At 37.1% G+C, this 21,560-nt stretch overlaps 1 protein-coding gene across 5 annotated transcripts in view; it reads left to right on the top strand.

Annotated features, from left to right (window-relative positions):
* The first annotated feature begins 387 nt into the window (after positions 1-387).
* Positions 388-21,560, top strand: part of SUCO (SUN domain containing ossification factor) — a 77,722-nt gene continuing 56,549 nt past the window's right edge. For 2 of the 5 annotated variants that reach the window (XM_054456074.2, XM_054456065.2), the window contains exons 1-2: positions 760-1,244; positions 19,293-19,407. In XM_054456074.2, coding sequence (XP_054312049.1) covers positions 1,183-1,244; positions 19,293-19,407 — 177 coding nt within the window. In that variant the 5' untranslated portion in view covers positions 760-1,182. Of the gene's footprint in view, positions 1,245-19,292; positions 19,408-21,044; positions 21,156-21,560 lie in introns of all 5 variants that reach the window. The other 3 variants (XM_054456039.1, XM_054456057.2, XR_010123089.1) reach the window with 3 other exon arrangements.

Here is a 21,560-nt window from a genome sequence, read left to right as displayed (position 1 = left end):
CCCACTTTCGGTGAACCCCAGAACTTGGAGCGTCTGTGGGTGCTCCTCTAATGGGGACAACTCCTCCCTTCCGACTCCATCGCAGAGAACCCAAAGTTCGAAACCAACAGAACGAAAACCAACGAAGTACACTTAAAGTGAGGAACCCGGCAAGCTGCGAAATTCTTGCTGAAGAGAAGAAAAAGCGAAAGGTTTTCCGCTGTAACCAATCACATGAGAGGATTCTTGGCCCGCCCCTTTCTATCTACCAATCAACATCTAGCTCAATGGGAAAGTCCATTGACACAGGGAAAGGGCTTAGTACAGCTTCCCTCACAACTCTCACCCCCGTCCTTCTAGGCCATTCCACGAACTGTGCTCAAAAGAGGAAAACAGTGCAACAGTTCCAAAGCTGATCAGTCTCGTGGTGAGCAGCGAAACTACAGACTTCTCTAACAAAACCATTGATTCTAGGAGGGACAGGGAAAGAGAAAAACGGGTTCTGGAAGGCAAACTACAGCTCCCAAAAGCCCTTGCGCGGACTCAGCGCGCGCGGGACGAGGGGCGGGCCACTGTAAGGGGGAATGCTGAGGATCACGTGGCTCCTCCCGACTTTCTGAACGCGAGCCAGCAAGTGGGCGGGACCTGGGGCGGGCGGAGCGGCGACAGCGCCTGCTCCTGCGCTTTGTGGTCTCCTGCCTCCGGCTTCTCCGCCTGCGACGTAGAAGGGGCGTGGTCTGCGCAGAGGCTGGTGGGGGTGCGGGCGCCGCGGGACGTGGGTGACGCGTCCCTTTCCAGCTCAGCGGTGTGTGAGGTGTCGCGGCCCCGCCGGCGATTGGCTGTGGAGAGGCGAGTACGCGGCGGCCGTTGGTCGCTGGCCTCACGGAACAAGGCCCCCGGCGGGCGGGGAGGATATGGGGCGTCAGTGGCGGCTGCAGGAGGCGGGCGTGGACGAGCCGGCGGCCGCAGCAGCAGCGGCGGTCCCCGGAGTCCTGTGAAGCGCCCCTGTCCGCGCTGCTGTGGGGCCCTCAGAGAGGGCTGCCAGGACGCGAGCCACTGAGGAGCCGCTCAGCCAGCGCCATAGCCCTTAGGACTATCGGTCCCATCCTCGCGCTCCTGCTCCGGCTCCTCCATCTTGGCCTCGGCAGTGGCGGCTGCTGGGAGGATGTGCCGCCTTCTGGCAGGGGGAAGAAGGAGGAAAAGATGAAGAAGCACCGGCGGGCCTTGGCCCTGGTCTCCTGCCTCTTTCTGTGCTCTGTGGTCTGGTGAGTAGCCGCGACGACAAGGGAGTTCCCGTGAGGGGAGTAAAGGGGAGAGAGCAGCCCAGGTCACACCCCCAAGTCATTTTGGCTTTTAGGGTCCGGGTTTCCAAGGCCCCCGTGGAAGGGACAAACAGATTACTTCTCGACTCTCCATCTGACTGGGCTGGTAGTGCTCTGTGCGGAGATTTTCATGGTGTATTTTGGAATTTAAAGAGACTCAGTGGGGGAGAGAGAGGTGCCAAGGTAGAGGGAACCACCAAGTGCCTTTGTACTCAGTTCCTCTACCCCTTGGAGACGGTGCAGGGTTTGGGGTGGGTGTTCAGATTGATGGTAAGTAAGTTGCTCCGATTTGCCGCCCGTCTTTGCGTTCTTAGTGTGGTAAGGGGATAAAGTACGTCGGATGTGATGCGTTCCGGACGTGCGATTTTAAAACGTGAGTGGTCATGAAGGTAAGAGTAATGTCTAAGCAGTAGTTCTGGACATTTCTCGCACAGTGTTTGATCCCAAGTGCACTCGGGCCGCTGTTTTTGGAAACTTGGGGGGCGTGTGTGTATGTGTGTTATGAAGCACTTTTTTAATTGGTTTGGTGGAGAGGGTGTCTTAGATGTAGTGTGTGTAGTAGTTTTTGGTAATGTCCCTTAGTGATGGGAAGGTAAATGCTGTATTTTCAAGGCGGGAAGAGTGCTTTGTCCCTAAAGCACTCCTTAAGTTATACGGCGTTTCTGTTAATCCCAGGCACTTCTGGAGTTTTTTGAGGAGCAGAGAAAGCTTGTAAGTCGAGGGACTGCTGTCACCGTACTTGGAAAAGCCATTCTTTCCTCCCAGGGAATTTCTTCAAAGATGTGTGACAATTGATGACTGAAAAGATGCTTCTTCAGTCAAGGCGATTTGCTGTTTGTTATATTAAAATAGAAATTAAGTTTCCTGTTTTGCTTATTTCTGCAAAGCACCAACACTATTTTCATTTTTATGGATGCCTAATGTATTCCAGAGACATTGAAATTGTAGAGTTGTTGCTCACATAAGATAATACATAAACAAGGGGAAGAGAAAACACTCGCCTGGCTGAGGGATTTTTATTGGAAGGGTGATAGAAGTTTTTGAGAACAAAAACAATTGACTTCTTACCTTTCATTCTGAATCCTTTTAATACCCGTCTCCCGTTTTTAATAAAATCCTCCCCTTTCTACTTACTGTGTTGGGTACGGAGAAGTGCCTGTAAGAGATAAATCCACTCACCTCATTTTAAATTTAAATTTGTAGATACTGAAGCTTGTATTCATTTCCATCTCTTTCTGGGGCTGCCTAGTTATACTTGTAGACTGTGTATTTTCTTTCCTCTTTCTTCTTGGTCTTGCCCATCTTTAAAGCATGTTATTCTTCATCAAAAGTTTCTGAAATGGCTGATAAGGAAAAGGTTAACACTTTCATTCAAGTTTAAAAACACACCAGTATCTCTGGCTTTTTTTTTTTTAATTGGATGGTGTAAACGAAATCAAGCAATAGAATGTGATTCTTACAATCATTTGTAAATTTAAGTTAACTCTGCTTCTATTTCTTTTGGGAATTTCTGGCTATCTTTTGATTAAGCTAACCCTCAGTATGTTTTCTCACCTTCAATCATTAGCTCTAGTGAAGAGCTAATGAATTTCCCTGTTAGGGAACAAATCGGTTGGCCTGGTATTGAAAGTAGTAGTAATAAACTTCTGTCAAGTTTTTTAACTCCTAGTGACGAAAATGGATGTGGAGAGTTTAAGAAAAGAGTGTGAACATTTTAAGAAACTTTAGCTTAAGAAACTATTGGGTTAGTATATTTTGAGATTTGTTTAGACCGCCAAATTTAGAGACATTTCAATTATTCTTTAGCAAAACGATTAAAAGGCATTAAAATAGGACATTAAGGCTTAAAGGTTTTTTTTGAAGGGTGATGATAATGAATGAGATTGGGGAAGAGGAGTGGTACCTGATGATGATTGGCAAAGGGTATGTTTTTTCTTTGAAGCCTCTGCTTTTGTGCCAAGTTGGAATTAATGGCACTTAATGGATTTCTAACTTTTGCCACAATCTGGAGTGGTATTTCTTTTCCCAACAACCCCATTCCCTTTAACAGAAATGGCTACCAACAAGTCCTAGGGTTAGATAAAACGTTTGCAAGAGTTGATGAGTGCCTTTTAGTAGCCACTTTTGTCTCTTTTGTTATTCACAAATGGTCTCAAAATTTTGTGATCCGTTTCTGTTTTGTACGTTGAGTGCTGTATGTCTATTCTACAGTATTCTAGTTTCTGAGGTTTCCCCTCTCATGCTACCAATATTACTGTATTATGTTTACTATCATAATTTTGTAGATCTTGATTATGTCTCCCCTCTGCTTTTGTCTTCCAGCCTAGAGTACTAACCTTAGATTATGTTTACAGAAAAATCATTTCATCTATGTCATTATTAATTTTTGTTGCTGTTTTTTCCTTTTGCATACTTTATAATTTTTGATCAAGTAGTATAGAGTATTCTAGGCATAAATGCACTATAGCTGCAGCACAGAGCAATGATAGCTAATATTTACTGACAGCTATCTATGTATCAGACACATGATGTTTACTTGACAATAACACCTTTAATCTTTATAAGAACCCTATAAGATAGGTATTATTATTAACTTTCTTTTGCATTTTACATGTGAGGAAGTAGAGAGGTTAAGTAACTTGGCTAAGTTTAAGCAGCTGTTAAGCTTCGGAGCTTAAATTTGAACCTAGGCAGCACAGGCTTCTGAGTACCATAGTCCTTTGTAGGTCAGAAGGCCTGTATTTTATATATGTGGCTCCATCATTTACTAGATATGTGTTCTTTGACATGTTATGTAACTTCTTTGAGCCTTAGTTGTTACATCCTCAGAATGGGGAAATTGATCCATTCATACTTCACAGGGTTGTTAGGAGGATGAAATAATACAAATGACAGATCTTTGTAACACAGTAACAGCGTATTATGTAAATATTTTATCGTAACATTATTCAACCACATTTTTTTCTCATACCTACTGTGCCAGATGTTTTTATGAGCGCCGAAAATCCAAGATAGAGGGTCACCAGCTTGTCTTGGTTTTAACACTGGAAGTCACATAACCTAGGAATTCCCTGCATTAGTTTCTTATGCCTGCTGTAGCAAATTGACACAAATTTAGTGGCTTAAAACAACACACATTTATTAGCTTACAATTCTGTGGATGAGAAGTCCAAGATATGTCTCACAGGGCTAAATAAAGTTAAGATGTCAACTGGGCTGGTTCTTTTTGGAGGCTCTGAGGGGAGAATCTTTTTCTAGAGGCCGCCTGTATTCTGTGGCCCCTTCCTCACATCAGCACTCCAACCTTTTTTTTCAGTCCTTATGTCTACTAATGACTGGTCCTCCTGCCTCTTCCTCTTATAAGGACTATTGTGATTACATTGGGTCCACCCAGACATTCCAGGATAATCTCCCTATCGCATAATCCTTAATTTAATCACATCTGCAAAATCTCTTTTACTATGTAAGGTAACATATTTAGGGATTAGGATGCAGACATCTTTGAGGGGGGCGCATTATTCAGCCTATACCCTATACCATACTCCCTCAGTCCTGGGCAAACTGGGAAAGCTGCATCACCCTAAAGAGGAAAAAAACGTAATTAGTGGATATTCTGAGTGTGTCCCCTAATTAGTAAAACCTTGTGCATCCACCTTAATTGTTTATAAGTTATATACATGTGCCAATATAGTAATAGTATATTAGTGTATGTAATAAATTAATGCAAGTTAGATATTTAAGAAAAATGAGAAAAAAATAATTTCTGTTAATGGTACCTTTTTTCTCATTAAAATAATAATTTTTAGTGAGAGCTATGTGATTGACCTACTAGATTATTTTACGTCATAGTATAGAAGAGGAATAGCTTCAACTACTTAGGAGTCAGCCCTGTCATTTTCTTGCTGGCTGTGCTTGCATTATTACATTCTTTGCAGTAATTTTTTAAAAAGCTGCTTCCTGATGTTGTGAGGGTCAATTCAGTTAAAACTGAATCATTCCTAAGTCTACCTAACTGGGCAAACATAAACCACAGTGAATCATGGTGTGCTGTAAGTAAAACCCATTGTTTATGGGACTTCCACTCTTTCCCTGGGTTTCTGCCAATAGTTCTTGATGTGTGACCATCTGACCCTTCAGACGAAGTATGAATCCTTACATTAATCTTAGTAAAACTTATTTTTTAAAACTAAACAAATCTATTCTTCCTTCACCCCAAAGGATCATCTTGGAGAAGCTTATCTTTAGACTTTTGGGAAGAGCTTGACATTTAAACAAGTCTCATACATTTGGCAAATATAACAGGTACTTACAAAGGTTTTTAGGAACAGCAAAGGAAGAATTCATATCCTACTTATGGTTCTGTCACTAACTGTATGTCTTTGGACAAGTTACTTCTGTGAACCTCAGCTCTCATCCATAAAATGGTCTGCAGGATGGATAGTTCACAATGAGAGAATTTTGTTGTAGGCAGAGAGAACTACCCAGTTATCTAGAGCGTGAGTGTATGTGAGGAGAGATGGGAAGGGAGGCTACAGCTAGATTTTGGTGCGATTTGATTATCATGCAGATGAATTCTAATTCTAACCACCTGACAGAAGATGAGCAAGTGAAGTAGTTTAAACTGGAGAACAGGAGCATGAGGTCACATGGATCTTTTAATTAGATTGCTGTGGAGGGTAAAGTGGAATGTAGGGGACATACTTTGGAGGCAGGAGATCCTAAGTCGTGGTCCCACTAGAAGAGAGTTGATATCTAAATCAAGATGTTGGCCTTTTTGACCTTAGTAGTAATTTTTCTGAGTATGTCAGACCAGTTTTTTTTTTTTTTATCAATTTAAGAGGTTTATTTTCTGGTTTGTGATTATATTTCTGTACCCTTTTGCTTTTTCTCCATAATTGCTGGTCTATTAATATACATAAGTGAGCAGAAAAAAATTTGAAAAGTAGAACAATATATAAGCTGTTTTTTCTTTTTTGAGGTGATGAATAGAGCATATTGGAAACATATCGATAAAACATTTTGAAAATTCGCCAGGAAATCTGGAGGAGTTTTTTTGCTTGTTTCTGCTTCTGTCTCTTAACTTTAAAGGTTCGGAATCTATTTCTTTTCTGAATAATATTTGAAATAAATAAAATAATAAAACAATCCCATTTCTCCAAATCATTTGATGCCTTTTTTTTTCTTTCCTTGAATAAACCAATGAAAGATGAGCTTTACAAAAACGATTTTTTTTAGTGGAACTTAATGTGAAAGACTGAGGAAAAAAAGTTTATCTTTGCTCTGGGATATATATTCCAAAGAAAGCACCTGGTATTTTTATTTATAAGAGGTGTCGGGTCATACAATGTCAGATCCCTTCAGACAAGTTAGATGAAGCCAGCTTGCCTTAATAGGAAAAGGTCTGTGAAAGAAGGTGTGTGACATCTTTGCATAACACTTGAACACTGTGTCCAATAAAAGATGGCAAATGACGTGTTTCATGTTGGTCCTTTATGTTATTAAACATTTGAGGATATAGTGGAATGGAAGCAGGCAGTAGGGTTGACAGGCAATGGAAAAAATATAAAGTATCAGCTCTTTTGAGCATTGATTATTTCATTTTTCATTTGTTCATGAACTTGTACATTACTCTTTCACTTTTCTCAACAGTGAATGGAGAAAAGAATCAATATGTGTAATTGTTATGCTTATAATGAAAGGGAAACATAAAAATTTAAGTGCTTCATTATTCTCAAGTCATCTTCAAATAGAAACACCTATATGTACGTGATGCTTTTGTTTAGTAGTTTGTACATAACTGGAAAGAGATGAAATCTCTTGAAACTTATCTACATGTTTTAGATTATACTTTAGTGCCAGTTGTATGTTATCTGTTTTTCAAGGCCATATTTTAGACTAATTTAAAAGTCAAATTGTACGTGTCACAAGGGAATAGGAAATTGTTTTTGAATATTTGCAGTGTAAGAGAGTTAATCCTTTGGGATGAATTTGTTTAATAAATGCAAGTTTTTTTTGAAAGAAGATTTGGTTTTATTTAGGACTTTATAATTAATTGCTAGTTAAAATTATTTTATATTTTACATGAAAGTGACACCTAGCTGTATTAGAAAGTATTCTGTAACATTAATACGGTTCATAGGTACTAAGCTAATTTTGTATTATTATGTAGCATTTGTAATCTACTGGAGAAAAAACATGTAAAGGCTAAGAACAGTGCCTCACTCATAGTAAGCACTACTGTATAAGTTATTCATTGACTCTAGATACTTTGGTAATTTGTTGAGTAGAAATAAGATGGCCTAGGTTTCAGAGTTAAAAATGGGAATTTATAAATCCACTTAAATATTATTTGATTATTCACAATGTATTTGGTGTGATGAAGGATACAGAAGAATTGTGAGACTTGAGCTCTGTATATAAGCTGCTTGTTACAATACAGATGGTGTAGTGTGAAAGGCATAAAACTGTCAGAGCTTGGTTGTAGTTCTTTCTTTGCATTATTAATATGAACATTTATTGAGTGATTATTTCTCTTCTAAGTACTAAATACTATTCAATGTAATATACATTAAATTATTTTATTCTCTGTATAGATGTTTTAAGGCAGACACTCCATTTTAAAGATGAAGAAAGGTGGGCACAAAGAAGTTAGGTTCTTACAGCTTGCCCAAGTTCTTACAGCCAGGAAGCAACAGAGGCAGAACCTAAGAAGGCCAGGTTCTAAGCCTGTGTTCTCTTAACCAGTATGCTGTGCTGCCAGTTGGCTGGTAGATGGTCTTGGGCAAGTTTCTTCACTTTTTCTAGTTAATAATTTTATCTGGCAAAGTGTCAGTTTTTTTCATCTGAAAATGTGGGTGCCTGGATTAGCCTAGGAAGGAATGGACATTGGAATTGTTCATGAAACTTTTAAAAGAAATACACATACCTAGGATTCTTACCTTGTAGATTTTGTCAGTAAGTTTGTGATACTCTTTTATGCATTCAAGTCTGTATTACTGTATTAGGTGAACTCAGTTTATTTTTTGTATGTCTAACAGTCTAAGATATCTGATTTGAATGTTAATAAACAACACATAAAACTGAACTTCATAGTAAGTGCTTAAGAGGAGAAAATGAGGGCTAGAGTTCTTAAGGAAGGCTTGGCTTGGGTTTAAGGGAAATGTGGTTTATAAACTCTGCTTTTGTGCAAACAGGAGCTTCATGAGCTGAAATAAGATGTATTGGTGTTGATAACATGAATAATGGCTGTTTCTTTGTGTGTGCATGTGTATGTCTGTCTGCCTGCTTGCAGTAGGTAGATGGCACTTAATTGTCAAGGAGAAAGAGAGTTATGAATAGAAGAGATAATCTAGTTGATATGGGTAAGAGTGGTAGTAAACAGAAAAGCCTGAGGAGAAAGAGAGAGATTTCAGAGATTGTGGTAGATTTTGCAAGCCAGTCCAAAGAATTAGATAATAAAGATTCAGCAAGAGAAGTGGTGTTGTGAGAACGTTATTTTGACATAATTATGCTAGATTTTTTTTTAGAGGAAAGAGACTTAGAGGGATGAATACAATTGGCTTTCCACATCCACAGATTCAACCAACCTCAGGTTGAAAATATATTTTAAAAACAATAAAAATAACAATACAACAATAAAAATACAAATAAAAACAATGTTGTATAACAGCTATTTACATAGCATTTACATAGTGTTGGGTTTTAAATCACCTCTAGATATTTATATGGGAGGATATGCATAGATGTTTTAAATCACCTCTAGACATTTTAAATCACCTCTAGATGTTTATATGGAAGGATATGCATAGATGTTTTAAATCATCTCTAGATATTTTAAATCACCTCTAGATATTTATATGGGAGGATATGCATAGGTGATATGCAAATGCCATTTTATGTAAGAGACTTGAGCATTCTCAGATTTTGGTATCTTCGGATCCTGGATCCAACCCCTTCTGGATCCCAAGGGGTGACCAGGCTAAAAAACCCTTGGAGTAATTGAGGCTTGTCATAAGAAGGACTTCATCTTGGCAGTAGAAATAAAGAAGAGGGTACAATAAATAGAGATTTTTGAGGAGGTAAATGATTTGATTTTGTGAAAGATTGGCAAGCTGGCAGTAGTGCAGTGCAGTGCAGCAGATAACAGCATGAGGCTAGGATTCTAAATAAATGGATTTTAGTTTGCCTCTAACCAAACTCTGTTCAACAACCCCTTTCTGTTATCCATCTCAATGCAAAGAGGTATTTACTTAGGCTTCTGTGTGCTGTATCCTATACAGGATTCTGGTGGACAAAACAAAGTAACTGCTTTCTTGGAGCACACCGTCACTGAGAGTACATTCTAGGGCCTAAAATTATGAATCTGTGAAATAAAATTCAATGAGAAAAGAAATGTTAAGCATTTTTTGTTTGTTTTCTGTTTGTTTGCTTCTTTGTTTTAACTTGGGCAACTAGAAGAATTGGTGGTAGTCAAAAAGAAGTGGAAGAGTTGGCAAAGGGCTTGGAAGGGGAAGGAGCTGTTAGTTGGAGGTGAATGGAATATCCAACTGGAGACATTTTATGGGCACTTAAAAATGCAGACTTGAATGCAGATAAAATTTGGCCTGGAGTGCCAGGCGTGGTGGCTCATGCCTGTAATCCCAGCACTTTGGGAGGTCGAGGCAGGCGGATCACCTGAGGTCAGGAGTTCGAGACCAGCCTGACCATCATGGAGAAACCATGTCTCTACTAAAAAAAAATAGAAAATTAGCCGGGCATGGTAGCAGATGCCTGTAATCCCAGCTACTTGGGAGGGCGAGGCAGGAGAATCACTTGAACCTAGGAGGCGGAGGTTGCGGTGAACCAAGATCATGCTGTTGCACTCCAGCCTGGTCAACAAGAGCGAAACTCCATCTCAAAAAAAAAAAAAAAAGAAAAAAAATGGGCCTGGAGTTATCCTCATAAAGCAGAGGTCCCCAGCCCCTGGGCTGCGGACCGGTACTGGTCCGTGGTCCGTTAGGACCCTGACCTCACAACAGGAGGTGAACAGCAGGTGAGTGAGCATTACTGCCTGAGCTCCACCTCCTGTCAGATTAGAAGCAGAATTAGATTCTCATAGGAGCATGAACCCTACTATGAACCACACACGCGAGGGATCTAGGTGGTGTGCTCCTTATGAGAATCTAATGCCCCCCACCCCATCCGTGGCAAAGTTGTTTTCCATGAAACTGGTCTCTGGTGCCAAAAGGTTGGGGACCGCTGTCATAGAGGGAATCATTTTTGAAAGAGAACATTGGACTTTTGAAACAGAATAAAGAAAGGTGCCAAGCATAGTAAAGCTCTGAAAGAAAGGAAACTGGAAAGGATAGATGGAAAGAGATTTAAGGAAGTCATTTGAGTGGTCTACAATATAAAATGTCTTAGATAAGGTTGAAGAGCTTGAAAACTGAGAAACTTCAAAAGAGGGAAGTGATTGATAGCTTTTGGAAGTGGAGAATAGAAGATATTTGGAGAGCTGGTAGGCATGAATTCCACACATTTGTTTGGTAGCCAGGAGAGGTAGAAGAGTACTTAAAAAAAAAAGTTAACATGTAGAGTAGCTTCATACTTGTATGCTGCAACCCATTTTACACAGTGCCACTGGATTTGTCTTACATGCAGCTTTGATTATGTCAGTCCCCTGATGAAATATCTTTCAAAGGCTCCTTGAAGGATAAAACTTTAAACCTTGATAATTTTTAAATGCCTGCAGTCTGACCCACACCTACTGTTGTAGCTTTATTTTCTACTTTTCCTAATACAGACTTTGTTTTAGCATGACTGATCTGTTGGCCTGGTAGTAATTTATTTGAGGACTATTTTTGTAGTTTTTAATTGAAAATTAAGGTAACAAAACTACTGTCGCTTGTGTTTTAGAGGCTAAATACACCATACCCAATTTCTGAAAATATATTATTATCAAGTGTAGGGCATGATTATTTCCAGCATCTTAGAGGACAGATTGTATTGGCTGAATTTCTAATGGTAGGTTATAATGGTAGGATATAAAAACAGAACATATCACATTTGTTTACTAAGTGCTTCTCTATGTTGGATCAATGAAATTATAGGCCAGTTTAGTGAAACAATTTTCTAATAGAATTTGATATGTGGAATATTAAGCCAAGAAAATTTAAGACCCAATCCTACATCAGAGTGAAGATTAAAAGTCAGAACTACTGAAATGCAAAGATTTAATTAGAAACAGGCACTAGAACATAGAACTTTCTCAGCTAAGCTGTACAGTTGCATGTGATTTGACTATGGACTGTTGATGCAGCTAAATAGAATAAAAACTGCAAGGAGAAAGAAGCCCAGTATGCTCTTACCTATTAGCAGATAGACCAAGCAGAAGAGAAGCAACCTTAAAAGAGCTCCAGACTGATAACGTGGTTTAGAAGAATATCTGTCTTTTAATAAAACATTGTGATGGAGAGAAACTAGGTTGCTTAAGCAAAGGCACTAGAGGCTTGGTGAGCTTTTGGTCTTGTTTTATTACCAGTGTTTGACCAAAATGGCTTCCACATTATTCACCCATTTCCCACAAGTTTCTCAATGCTTACAGGATTTCAGTAAATTTTTTCAGATATCCAGGAAGTAATATTCAAAAACTACTATTTTCACTGTTAACTTTAACCATACTGCACTAATTGAGTGGCTGGCACTATATTTCTGTACAAGGGATTAGTTTTGAATTTATGTTTAAGAAGCAATTCTTTATTGCCTAGTTTAGTTATTTCTTTTACCACAAAGTGTTTTCTCATTCTTCTTTTTAAAGCTCTGAAAAAGCTTTTCCAATTCATAGTTCAAAGTAGGAGCTCAATAGATCATCATGCTGGCAACAGGGCAGTATATTCTCTGCCTTGGAGTTGCTTAGTCTTATGTGAGAAACAAAAATAAACAGTTAATTTCATTTCAGTGTGTATGTGCTCAGGCAGAGATAGCCAAAGGGCTGTGGGAATTTAGAGCGGGCCACCCACCAACCCCAGATTGTGGAAAGCAGGAAAATGTTTTAGACCCTTACTAGTTTCTTGCCCCAAGAGAGAAGAATTATAGGTATTGAGTTATGTTTTAGATAGTGGGAGTGGGAGCAGGTACAGAACATTCTTGAAAGAGGGAACAGCATGAGCCAGAGACATGAGACAGCACAGTCTGTGTTCAAGGAACTATTACAGGTAGCTCTGTATCGCTGAAGCATAAAGTGAAAGGCAGGGAGACTGGCAGGAAATATGAAGCTGAAGACTTAGTAGGATTTTAGAGATTTTTAAATAGCATATGGAGAGAAGCTTGAGTTTTGTCATGTAGTTAATGGAGTCTGTAAAAGGTTTTAAGCAGGGGAATGGTAGTGTGATAATTTACTGTTAGATTTTTGGCAGAGGTGTGAATGGTTGATTTGCAGACGTAGCAAGTTAGGAATTAGGGAGATCTGTTAGGAGGTTGCTCTAGGTAAGAGATAAGAGCTTGAGTTAAGGCAGTCAGAATGGGGATTGAGAAATGATTTAAAGAAATTTAGAGTAGAATAAACAAGATGGTCAAGGGAGGGTGAAGGCAAAGGAGTAGTCACAGGTGTTTTTCACGTTTCTAGTTTGAGGATTGGGTAGATAGCAGTACCAGATGGTGGGATCAAGGATATGGGAGGAAGAGATTTGGAAAAGGAAGCTAATGTATTCAATTTTGGATTTAGATGTTTTTGAGATATCTTGGAATATGAAGGAAGAGAGATGCAACTTTTAAACGAGCTTTATTTATCCTCAACATTAATGTAGGGTATCACAGAAGGGTTTTAAGGAATGGACCAGTTAGGAAAAGATAAGGGCTGAAGATAAAAGTTTCAGCAGCTGTCAACTAAAAACCGTGAGAGTAGGTAAGTCTCCTATGTAGAATATAAAGGGAAGATTTCAGAACCAAACCCTTGGAGCATCAGAATTTAAATAGTGAACAGAAGCAGCATATCAAAGGAGACTCAGAAACAAGAGTCAGCGTGAGATGAAAAGCAGAAGTGTGTAATTTGACAAGTCAAAGAGGAGATGGTTTAAGTTAAAACAGCAGTCAGAGGTACCACATGCAGCAGGGAAATCAAAAAAAGCTAACTTCTGCCACACCATACTAGTCTCAGTGGTACAATGAGGGCAGAAACTAGATTTCAGCAGGCTGAGGACTAAATAGAAGGTGAAAAAATTGAGATTACAAGTATAAACTACTGTGAAATTTGATAAGTGAAAGTAGATAGAAAAGGTAGTGGCTGATAATAACTGACATCTCAGTGCATATTCTGTGCCAGGCTAAGCATAGCATATACATTTATTTCAGTTCCTCCTGATAAGTCCATTTTACAATGTTGATACTGAGTTGAGGCATGCAGGCTGGCTTTCTTTCTTTCTTTCTTTTCTTTCTGGCAGGGTCTCGCTCTGTCCCCCAGTCTGGAGTACAGCAGCATGATCACCACTCACCTCAGCCTTGACCTCCCTGGGAACTGGTGATTCTCCTTCCATCTCAGCTTCCTGAGTAGCTGGGACCGGAGGTGTGCGCCACCATGCCTGGCTAATTTTTGTATGTTTTGTAGAGACAGGGTTTTGCCTTGTTGCCCAGGCTGGTCTCTGACTCCTGGTCTCCTCTTAAATTTGTCCATACTCTTGGATTAAAGTATTAATCTAATTTTTACAAATAAGGAAACTGAAGCTCGTAAGTTGCCCATCACTCACCTTGCAAACTTAGATCTCTCTCCAAATTGTTGGATTTTTCCATATTGCTACGTTTCATGTTTAATATTTTCTAGCCAACAGATACATGAAAAGAAGGATGAGAAGATAACACTGTTACATTCACTCAAGAATTGGTGATACTGGTCAAGGCTAGATACAGCATAATACAGAAATAAAACAACTATCACAAAGGAGAAGTTCTGATTAACAACTTCATGATTTTCGTAGTGGCAACAAGTGATAAATATGAAGGCCGTGTAGTAGTGGCTAAGAGGCGCAGGCTTCAGAGTCCAAAAAATGCAAGTTTTAACCCCCGGTCCCTCACTTATTAGTTACAGGATCTTGAACAAGTAATAAAACCTGTATAGGCCAGGCACAGTGGCTCATACCTGTAATCCCAGCACTTTGGGAGGCCAAGGCAGGTGGATCACTTGACCCCAGGAGTTCGAGACTAGCCTGGGCAACATGGCAAAACCCCATCTCTTCCAAAAATACAAAAATTAGCCAGACATTTTGGTGCTTGCCTGTAGTCCCAGCTATTCTGGAGGCTGAGGTGGGAGGATCACTTGAGCCTGGGAAGGGGGAGGCCTCAGTGAGCTGAGATTGCACCACTGCACCCCAGCCTGGGTGACAGAGTGAGACCCGGTCTCAAAATAAATATATTTATGTACAGTGAAATGCACAGATCTTAACTGTATAGTTGGATCAGTTTTGACACATGCATACACCTATGCATACACTCACACACCCTCAAGATATAGAATATTCTCATCACCCCAGAAAGTTCTCTCATGTCCCTTTCTGGTGAATCCCCCAGAGGCAAATAGTGATCTGATTTCTGTCACCATGGATTAGTTTTGCCAATTCTGGAACATCATCTAAATGGAGTTATACAGTATTTGCTCATGTGTTTGACTTCTTTTACTCAATGTAATGTCTGAGATTTACCCATTTTGTTTCCTTTGTCATTAATTAGTTCCTTTTTATTGCTGAGTAGTACACTGTATGAATGTACTACAGTTTGTTTATTCTTCTGTTAGTGGTTATCTGGGCTGCTTCCAGGTTTTCGCTATTAGGAGTAAAAACTACTACGGACATTCTTGTACAAGGCTTTTTGTAGACATAGTTTTCATTGCTGTTGAGAAGTACCTAAAAGTAGAATTGCAACTGCTGAAACAGATGGATATTATTTGCTTTTCGATACAGTATCCTGAGAAAGTCACAACATCATTATAATATCCTGAGAAGGACACAATGAAGGATTCTGACTGAGAATACCTAATCTGAATCTGGTTGTCATGATACATCAGACAAATCTCACATAAGAACCATACTATTTAAAAAGAAAAGGGACTGTAGCCTTCAAAAATGTTAGTGCCAGATAAAATAAAGCTCCAGAACTGTTCCAAGTTAAATGGTACTGAATAGACATGACAAATGCAGGACATGATCATAGATTTAATTCCATACTGGAGAAAGGAATTCTAAAAAAGACATTATTGGATTAATTGACAAAATTGCAATGTGGACAGTGAATTTTTGTGTCAGTGTAACATTTACTGAAGTTGGTAGCTGTATTGTAGTTATGCAAGAGAATATCCCTATTTTGTGGAAATAGATATCACAGTATTTTAGAGGTAAGTTACTGGGAGAGAGGGAACAGAGGGAGAGAGGGAGGATGAGTGAGCATGGGCAAATGACAAATAATGGAACAAATTAAGTAAAATATTAACAATGGATTGATACAGCTAAGGCATTTGTAGATTTTTTTTGTACTATGCTGCCTACTCTTCTGAAATTTGAAATTATTTCCAAATAAAAAATTTAAAAACGGTTTGAATTTTCTCCTGTATGTGAGAAGTTGAGAGATCCATTCAAGTTTATCAGTCTATTATCAGTTTTTTCCATTCCTTATGCCAGTTTTGCTATTTTTCTAGAAATTTATCCATTTCTCCTGTTTTCAAGTATATTGTTATATATAGTTTATAATATTTTATAATTTTAAAAATGTTTCCTCTGTGGTTATTTTTTCTTTTTATTCCATATTGTGTTAATTTCCATTACTATCTTCCCTTTATTGGTTTTGCCAGAAGTTTGTCTAATACTTTCTTCAAAGAACCAACTTTTGATTTTCTTAATTTTCTTGGCTGTTTTTTGTTCTCTATTTTAGCAATGCCTGTCCATATATCCTTCCTTGTTTCTTTGCATTTGTACTCTCTTTTATCTTTTTGAGTTGATTACCTCTTTTGTTTTCAGCATTTGTCTTAATGTATTCAGAAGCATAGTTTTCCTGCTATTGTCTTATCTACATCCCACCAATTTTGATTGGTAGTCTTCTGCTGATTGTTTCATAATGTTTCCTCTTTAACCTAAGGATTATTTTGCTACATATTTCTTGCTTCCAGGCTTGGAGTATTGTTAGCTGTCTTTCTGTTATTTCAAATTTTGTTGCAGCATGGTTGGAGAATATAATCTTTTAGAGCTTGAGTTTTTCGAATTTGAGGCTTCTTTTGAGGCTTTAGTTTAATATCGGTATTTGGGAAATATTCCATGTGTCCTTGAGAAGAACGTTTTAATTTATATGTGGTATAAAATTCTGTATCTTTGATTGAGTTTCTTACATGGAATATAAATATCATTTTGTCCACTTAATCTGTTATTTTGTGAGGTAATTTAAAATAGACCACTATACTTTTTGATTATTCTCTTTCCACCTGTAGCTTTGCCAGTGGTTGTAGTATATTTTCTACATTGTTAGGTGCATATATATTTGTAATTCTTTCTTCTTTTTACTCATAGATAATAAATCGCTGTCTTAATAACATAATGTTTTCCATCTTCTTTGGTTTCTATGTTAATTAAAATGGCTACTTTGTTGTTTTCATATTTTCTTAAAACTGTATATACTTACTCAAATTTTTAAATGAGTTGAAAATTACCCCTAATGTTTCCTGATGTAATAATTGGTACTTACTGGGTAATCTTACATGCTTGTAAAGTTTCTTCATTAAAACTCAGAGGAAAACAATTCATTTGAAAGTGACAGACTCCAGTTTAGTTTTATTAGCCAAGCCTAATAATTGCAGACTCCTTTGCAATTATTAGGCTTGGCTCATTTGCATATTAGCATATTCTTTATTGCACATTTATGTGTCTTTCTAGAATTCATTATTGCATTATTTTGCCAGATTTGATAGTATGATAAAAACAATTGTTAAAGATAGCTGGTTCAGTAATTCTGCATTAGGCAGATATAAAAAGCTGTCATTGCAAGCCATTGGATATCATTTTAAAAAGGTTTTTTTTTTTTTCAATCACTTTCACATTAAAGAATGCTTTCTTCTGTAATGAAATTTCCCTTGGCACAATAAAGAATGTTTTCTGCTTTCTTAATGAAATCTTCCTTGGCTCTTCAGTAGCTATATCCTTTGGAAAATTTTTCCTGAGTCCCTCTCCTGTTCTTTTTAGTAAGAATGAATCGATTTCTCTTTTACCCTAACACTTAACCATTATTTTTTGAGACACATAGTTGTAACATACACCCTTAAAATGGCAGGATGCCTAGAAGTATTAAAGATCGTAGGTTGCCACAAGAAAAACTTGTCACCATGCATTCAAGTTGAAAACCTTCCTTCAGGGGGAAAAAAAAAAAATAGAAATACAGTTTCTAAAATGAAAGCAGTAGGTTTAAGAAAAGATTAAATCCCCAAAGTCTGTCTTTTAAACCTAGGCATTCCATTTCTTCTGGTGTTATTTGGGTGCTTCTGATAAACTAACCTAGACTGATTGCCCTCTATTCCTTGTTTACAGCTATCTTCCTGGGATTTGTCTTTCTAGTCACCCTGGGGGTTTCCTTTGCCTTTGTTATCTCAGTATCATATTGCTGTAATTACTGTAGTTTCATATAGACCTAGCCCCTCATATAAGAATATTCTTGACTATTTCTGGCTTTTTATATAAAAAGTCTCCCTTTTTACCACCTCAGTATGTGGTTTTCAAACTACCCCTATATATTATTTCAAACTACCCCTATATATATCCACAATTGACACTTTTTCCAAGTAAAAGGATTGTCAAATATTGGCAATTTCAAACAGTTCTACTTACTAGAAGATTTCTTGCCAAGTTTCTATCTGGACACGTTATTGTTTCTATCATAGATGAGTACTTGTTATGGTTTGAGAGAGTTGATTTGCTTGTTAATTTTATACTTGGGAATATAATTTTTATATCTGGGACTTCTTTTAATAGGTGATTCTTTTGAATTTTCCAATTATATAAACTCATCTGCAGTTAATGCAGATACACTCATTATTTGGAACTACAGATAATTTTACTGTCTTTTCCATTTTTATGCCTCTTTTATCTTCATGTTTTGTAATGCTAATGAAAATGGACATTCTTGTCTTATTTCAGATCTATATAGGTTTCTTTTTAGGTTTCCTCACTAAGTATAATACTGACTTTTAGTTTTATGTGTTACATATGTATTTTCCATGTTAAATATATAATTATTCCTCTTTCATTATTGATTCTTAAAACATTGATGGATGTATAAGTTTATCAGATGTTTTTCAGTGGCTATGGATATAATCGTAAGATATTTTTCCTTGATATTTTTGCATATCAAATCAAGTTGATTTTATTATGTTGGACTAGTTTTGAATGTCAGAGCTGAACTCTACTTGATAATAATTGTAGTATATTTCTCCTTTGGTGTGTTCCTAGAGACTTTCTTTTTTATTGTTTTCTTGATAAGTTTTGCATGTTATTTCATAAGTACTATTAACCTCTAGTATTCGTTTATGTGTGTGCTATTTCTGTTAGTTTTTGATATCACTGTTAGGTTCTCTATGCAAAAATAATTTGGAAGCTTCTATGCTTTTAAATGGTTGAGGTAACTTTAGGATTATCTGTTCTTAAATATTTGTTAGAATTTATAAGAACTGGTGTTTTCCGAGGAGGTTAGCTATTTGACAGCTTTCTGTGTTCCTTGTGTGATAATTATCAGATGCTGCTTCTGGTGAAGACTTTCCTGTTGTACCTTCATGGAATTCATAATGTCTTACTTGGAATGCTGATAATAATGTTTATGTTTTTCTTATGCATATTGATTTTCATCATTAAATTGTTAAAAGGTATTAGGATAGGAACCATCTGTCTAGCGCCTCAAATTCTAGCCCATATAGAAATATGTTGACTTAACAACTTTTCTTCTTTCTTTCTCTTTCTCTTTTTCTGTTTGTTGGTGGTGGTGGTGGGTGTTTTACAGGCTTCCCAGCTGGCGTGTATGTTGTAAAGAGAGTTCTTCAGCTTCAGCGTCATCATATTACTCTCAAGATGACAACTGCGCACTAGAAAATGAAGATGTACAATTCCAGAAAAAGGTGCCTTAAATAAAGTTAACATTATAATTTGTGTGTCAGCTTTCTGAGAGTGTCTGAAAACATTCAGAATAAAAGTAATTTCAAAAATGCCATGCCATAATTTTTGGTGGAGATTCGTATTTTTCTTTGCTATTACTCAGGTAATTCTTAAATTATGATGGCTCAGAGATATTTATATGTTTATTCTTGTTGCTTGTATTTGGAATTTTGTAACATCCTTAGTCCTATAATATAGGGTAGTGCATGTTCAGAGAGCTGAAAACGAGTGATTTGTTTTTAATGATCTATAATAGAGTTTTTAAAGAAACCCCAATTTTGCAAATAAAAACTATTAGAAATGAGTATTCCAGGGAGAATCTACAGTCAGTGGCTTTGTACTTTGTTTTATGTAATTAGGTGCAGTAAATATAAAGACTCCAAAAAACCTCATGGTCTTAAAACATGTATTATTTTACCATTCTAAATGATAAATGGAGAGTATTGACTTGATTTGGCTTTTGCCTTTAACTTCAGTGTATTTATTTAAAATTACTGAAGTAATTTATATTGATATAAAATATTTATTATTTATGTCTCATTCCTTTCCCCAAAGGAACAACAGTTTACTATTTCTTGTGAAAACGTTTGGACCTTGTTCTGTGGGTATAGATAACACCTTTATATATGCCCACAAATTAATATTTTTATTTCCATGAAAATATCATATAAATATATTACAAATTGACATCCCCCTTCCCCTCCAGTGATAGCTCATATATAATCTTTTCATGTTGATATATTCTGAATGGCTGCATTTTAATCTTGTTATATAGACATTATTTATCAGTTGTTCTTTATTGACAAACTTTTGCATTTTGTTCCCTGCCATGTGTGCACACGTGTGGGTGTGTGTATCAACACATACTTACAATTACATACTTGAGGGGTTTTTTGGCATATTTAGAGTGGATTATTTAAATTTAAGTTATGTTGGATATATTTCTGGGATGGAGTGTTTAAAATTTTGAAGACTTGCCGCATATCTCAAAAAAAACTATAATTTTGTATTTTCACCCACACAGTATATAAGATTTTGATTTAATCCCCTTTTTGATGAAGGATTTTGCAAACAAATGTCATAAAAGTGAATTTAAGCAAAGCATTAGGGGGGAAAGCATGTTCTTTCAGTAAACATTTAGATACCTAGTATGAGCTAGATAGGCTCAGGTATTAACAAAGATTGAATATGAACTTTTATGAAAGTTACACTCTAGAAGGCATAAAGGTATTAGAAATTCTAACTTGAATGTATGTCAAAAAAGAGATGAAAGAAAGAGCTTTATGTACCTTCATTTGTCAGATATTTATTGGAGTTTTACTAGGTGCTTAAAACGGTGCTGGATGGTAAGACTAAAATGCTTATTAAGAAATCAAATGAAGTTCTTGAACTGGTGTATTGCACATTTTAAGTGTTGTAGCAATGAGGGGATTCAAGGAAATAAACAATAATCCTGTAAACAATGAAATTAATTAGAGTCAAATACACAAGTCAGTTTTTTGGTTTTAAAGTATGGAAAAAAACCGTCTTCATATTGCTTTATAACTGTTTTGTAAAACAGTTTTATCAGGTGATTTTTGTTGTTGTTGTTGTTATATAGGATGAAAGAGAGGGACCTATCAATGCCGAATCATTGGGAAAATCAGGTTCAAATTTACCTATTTCTCCAAAAGAACATAAATTAAAAGATGATTCTATTGTGGATGTACAAGTAAGCTATGTTGCTTTGATTTTTAATAATATGTCATTTCAAACCACTTCACAAGACTGAAAACCTCTGTTTGGTCACCATATTGTGTGTGTATTGTTAGTTTTTTCACTTTGAGGTACTCTGTAACTGGACTTAAGATTACTTACCTGCTAATAGTACTGCTTTTGAGAACATGTAAAATTACAGATAATAATAAATGTGACTAGTCTCTTGGTAGTAAAGGTTTGAGTATAAATCCTCATTTCTTCTTCAGTTCTATTTTGGTTCATTATGATGTATCTTGTCTCTTCAGATTTTCAGTTGTTAGGAAATTTTTTTCTAACCTGAATCACTTGGAACAAAAGGAAGTATTTTTATGTAGAACACAGAGTATTTTGATAACCAAGATTTCCACTTATTGTGGGT

The sequence above is a fragment of the Pongo pygmaeus genome, chromosome 1 (genome assembly GCF_028885625.2).
Source record: "Pongo pygmaeus isolate AG05252 chromosome 1, NHGRI_mPonPyg2-v2.0_pri, whole genome shotgun sequence".
NCBI lineage: Eukaryota > Metazoa > Chordata > Mammalia > Primates > Hominidae > Pongo > Pongo pygmaeus.
This window is presented reverse-complemented; position numbering and strand designations above follow the sequence as displayed.